Genomic DNA, 4,711 nt, shown 5'->3' on the forward strand with positions numbered 1-4,711 from the left:
GGCAGGGAGAGGTGGGCAGGCGGGGCGGCGTCTGATGGGTCCCCATCCCAGGAGGAGAGGTGTCCCGGGGGTGCCTTGTGGGCCTTTCTCCCGCCTTCTTGGTCCTCTCCAGGGAGCGTGGCAGCTGGTGAGCAAAGTACGGGGAAAAGTGATGGGAAGCTGGACGCCCCAGGAGTACAGCCCACCCTCCGCGAAGGCTCTCGGGGCGCCGGCTGCTGCTCCCCGCGGCGCCGCCTCCCCACCGGGGAAGCCAGCTGTGGGGTCGGGCAGCTCCGGCCGCGTCCACCTTCCATCCCGACAGGCAGAAAAGTCCGAGGTGTGGGGGCGCGGGGACTTAGGGATGTGCATGCAGCAGGCTGCCCGATTCCACCTCTTCACCGAGCCACCCACCCCCTTGTAGGTGAAGCGAAGGCCAGGAGGGGCAGAATTTCCTGGACTCGGGCGGGAAGTGGCGGGCACAGGTGCTGAGCTGGCTAAGTGGTCACAGGTACGAATCTGTCTTAGATCCTCTCCTCCAAACACAGCAGTGTTTTATGCCCAGACATCTTGCTCACCTACGAATTCCCAAACTCCCCAAGCCTGTAGATCGCCATTACCCAGTAAACCGATGCTTCCCGTCCCTCTCCCTCCCTCCCGGGGCATTAAGAGGGACAGTAGCCTGGAGGGTGGGGGGTTGAGAGTCCCGGAGCTGGGGCTGGAAAGGAAGCATTTCAAATGCCCCCAGGACTCAGGGCAGCGGAGCCCCCCCCTGGCTAAAAGGCTTGCAGAGCAAATAGGAGCAGGGCAGCTGGAAGGTGCAAAGGAGAGGTGAGCAGCCCCAGATAAGAAGCCCTTCACAGACTGCTGGACCTTCTCCTCTCAGAGACATGACATTCATCAGGAGGACCCGAAGCGCTCACTCAGGAAATGGCTTTTAAAAACGTGCAAATATCTTGGCTTCAGAGCCTTAAGGAGCTTGTGTTAAAGCGACGGGCTTCTCTTTGGATTTAGTTAGGGATTTGGGGGAAGGGCATGAAAAGTGACTTATGCTACTAAGAAAGACTCTTTAATTCCAAAGTGATTTAAGTTTATCTTATAATAAAAAACGTAACGAGGGTAGCAAATCATCATGTGTTCAGTACTTCTTAGGAATGAATGGCCATTTATTATGTGCGGCTCACGAAGAAGATTATTGAAGAGTTTCTGGTCAGTCCCCTTTTCTTTTAAGGTCTTCCTGACGCAAACTAACTAAGGTGGCTTTTAGAGCAAGGTCACAGCCATTACCCGGGGATGCAAGGGGGTTCCAATTACTACACGAAAAGCCACAATGAACTCTTCTGCCATAAAAATGCTGGAGGTGTTCATAGGTTTTAACATAAAATCACTGTTTAAGAGTTTAACGTACTGTGATTGGTATTGTTATTGGCCTGTGAGGGGGTATGGAGGCAGTCTTGCAGATTTGGGGACCCCCTTGCCAGAGACATCAACTTTCTCATAAGTATCAATGACAATTTCATTTATTTTTATTTTTATTTTATTTTTTTGTGAAGAGGCAGAGTCCTTTAAGTGAGAGGGGAAACCCTGTATCTAATGTAGACCATGTTATGTTTTTGAATGGAGAGAGCAGTAAGGAGTCTTCATGTAATAGTCACAAGGTTCCTTGGGCTTGGTAGGAGGAACTTAAGAATCCTGGAGCTAATACCACAATAAAATAAAAATTTCAAAAAAGAATCCTGAAGCTGGTACCACAATTGAAAACAACCCTGAAGCGGAGAAGGTAGAATATCTTCTAGTTTAGTGGATCTTAGACTAACCCTTCCCCTCTGTAGGCATATGTAGAACCTCAATAGAATAACTAGCTGGGAGTATTATCAGTACTGGCACTTTAATTTCAGCACCACTTCCAAAAGCTTGACTTCAATTAACCAACCAACCAACCAAACAGCATCAACAGCAAAAACAGAAACATGTTGGGAGAGGTGGATGAACTTTCAATATTATGTATTATTTCAGAGAAAAAGATTCTGATCTTGAAACGTGGAATTTAAATTTGTAGTGATCTCTTTCATAATATCTCCTGAACACAAATAGAAAAAAAAAGTGGACTCTTGGAAATACCACAATATCTACATGCATTGTATTATTTTATTGTGATGGAAAAGGTCTATTTATAAATATTGATTGTCTTCTAAAATCCACCGGCCTTGTTTTGGGCATTACAGTCTTTTAAATAGCATTTTACCTTTAAATAGCACTACTTTTTGATCACTTTTTTTTAAGGTATTTTCTCCCAGTGGTTTTATGCAGCATTTTTGTTTCTCTTTTAAAGACCAGAAAACTGAGTCCCATGAATATTGAGTGACATTCAAGGTGGCAGGCACATAGTGCCTGAGGTGGGTGTTCTCTGAGGATAGCATTCATCTTTTGTTGTAGCATCATTGTTGCTCAGACATTATGACTTCGGTGGTGGAACTGTTTTCATCATCCTCAAAAACACTGTTCTCATTATATGCTAATGGATAACAGAACTGACTTTGTTTTGGGGCATTTGAATATCTGGTGTCTGGAATGTCTTAGAACTGTAGGGTAAGAGACCTTGGATCGAGTCTGTCCTCCTTCCCCATCATTGTATAGATGAAAAAACTGAAGCACAGCTTTTCTTCAAATAATTAAGGGCAGAACTGATGAGGCCCTCAGCCTCTTGACCCCTGTGTCACGCTCCTTAGGGTCCACCATGCGATGACCTTCCTTGTATTACCATTGTTTTCTCTAGAGAAGCGTAATTTCCCAGTGGAGATGAAATAAAATGTTATAACAACAAGAACAACATCCATTTTGGCTAACGGCCACGCTACCACATCCAAACAGAATAACAGGGCAAAGGAGAAGCTAATTCTGTTTCAAGGGAGGGCGGTAGTTTTACCTTTGCCAGTGGTTTGGCAGGATAACATTCATGTGCCTGTTATGAAATATTAAGTCACTTTTCATAAAATATTATCTTTGATCCTCATAAGACAGCAAAGGAGGTGCAGTGTTTCCATTTCAGAGTTTCAGGAACTAAGAATCCTCAGGTTAAATAATTTACTTATGCTTAGTTAGGAAGAAGGAGCATTAGAAATGGCAGTAAAAGGCAGCTCAGGGACTATTCAGCAGTTGTGACTGGCTCATTCATTCCACAAAGATTTATTGAGATACTATGGAACACTGGGGATGTAGAGAGAATGTAACTGGGTAAGTTACATTCTAGTGAGTCTTGGTCCAAGGATCTTACCCCTGTTCCACAACGTTTCCTGGCTTGACATTGGATTAAAAAAAAAATCCACATTTTAAAGGTGTTTATTGGTCTTGATGGGATTAGAATCCAGTTTAACCTTCTTGGATACATTTGGAATACCATTTGAAGAGATTTGATAATTATCTCTTAATTGAGTAGTTGTAAGTAATCAGCAGGAACGGGCCAGATTTGATTTGATTTTGTGTAGGGTCATATTGCCCATCGTTTCAAATCTTTATGTTGACTTTGTTGACACAGAGCCAGCCTGCTTCTCGTCAGATTCATATCGGAAAGTCCAGTATATTTTTTGATTGTTGCTTAAATCTTCAGGCACTTACTTTTCTGAATGCTTGCTGAAGCAAATAGGAGATCTGGCTTAGGGAGGCTGGCAGACCTCAGTGCCAGGAAACTACAAAAATATTACCCTAAGTGGTCCCATTTGAGGAGAGCATATGTTTTAGTACTCGGAAACCTATATCAAACAGTTGTAGGTGCCAGTAAGAATCCATGCACATTAGCAGGAGTGAGGCGCAGCACATTTGGGTCCAGATTTATGTACATGTATAATTTACAGATTGCTAAATCAGCTGTGTTTTTGCATAGTGTTAAGTTGGTTCAGGTTGTTGATATAATTAGTTAGCAAACAGGATGAGAGCCACGGGGTAGTGTTGTGTCTCCTCACAGATGTGTTGAGCCACGGGAATGTTCATAAAACAAAACTCGTTAAAATCCATTCTTATGCTGAAAGGGGAATAGATGATCATCTGGATTAGGAACCACTCCACGGAGTTTGTTTTTTCTAGGAATATGTTCTAAGATAACCTTCAGCCCAGGCTTGCTGTCTTTCTTCGAAAGTGTCTGAAAGTTGAATCTATTGGCTGATATTAGCTGGGGGATTGAGAGGCCGAAGTCTTGTGATTTCACATAAACCCCAAACTCCATGATTTTTATGATATTCATCTGTTTTATTAACATATCATTAAAAAATAGAGGCATTTGAGGAATGTGTGGGGAAATTGACTCTCTGGCTTCCTTTTTTCTGACACAAGCTCTTCATTTATGATGGGGCTTCATTTGGCACTGGGTCCTTCAGCGTTACCTTGAAGTCCCTCATTCTTCCCTCCCCTTTATTTTTGGTTAGATAGTTAATGGCTTGGAAACAAACATTTAAAATATACTTTAGTTCTTTATTGAAACGCACCCTTTTTGCAAAGTGAGTGTCTGCTTTGTAGATTTAAGATATTTGGACCACGGTTTGTTTGTTTTTTCTCTTTAAGTGGCCACACCTGTAACTGGTGAGCAAGAATCATAGAACTTTAGCTCTGAAAGGACATTCATTACAAGTTCTTTTCCAGTGTTTGAATCTTTTTCAGAACATTCCTCCCAGTGCGTAGCTAGACTATGCTTGACTAGCTTCTACTTTTTCTCTCTCCTCTCCTCTCCTCTCCTCTCCTCTCC

At 43.3% G+C, this 4,711-nt stretch overlaps 1 protein-coding gene across 1 annotated transcript in view; it reads left to right on the forward strand.

Moving 5' to 3' along the window:
- Positions 1-4,711, forward strand: part of KCNH1 (potassium channel, voltage gated eag related subfamily H, member 1) — a 261,433-nt gene that overhangs the window by 827 nt on the left and 255,895 nt on the right. Inside the window, exon 2 of the mRNA XM_005866243.2 lies at positions 113-256. Coding sequence (XP_005866305.1) covers positions 113-256 — 144 coding nt within the window. The remainder of the gene's footprint in view (positions 1-112; positions 257-4,711) is intronic.

This window comes from Myotis brandtii, unplaced genomic scaffold (assembly GCF_000412655.1).
Source record: "Myotis brandtii unplaced genomic scaffold, ASM41265v1 scaffold2254, whole genome shotgun sequence".
In the NCBI taxonomy this organism is placed as follows: domain Eukaryota; kingdom Metazoa; phylum Chordata; class Mammalia; order Chiroptera; family Vespertilionidae; genus Myotis; species Myotis brandtii.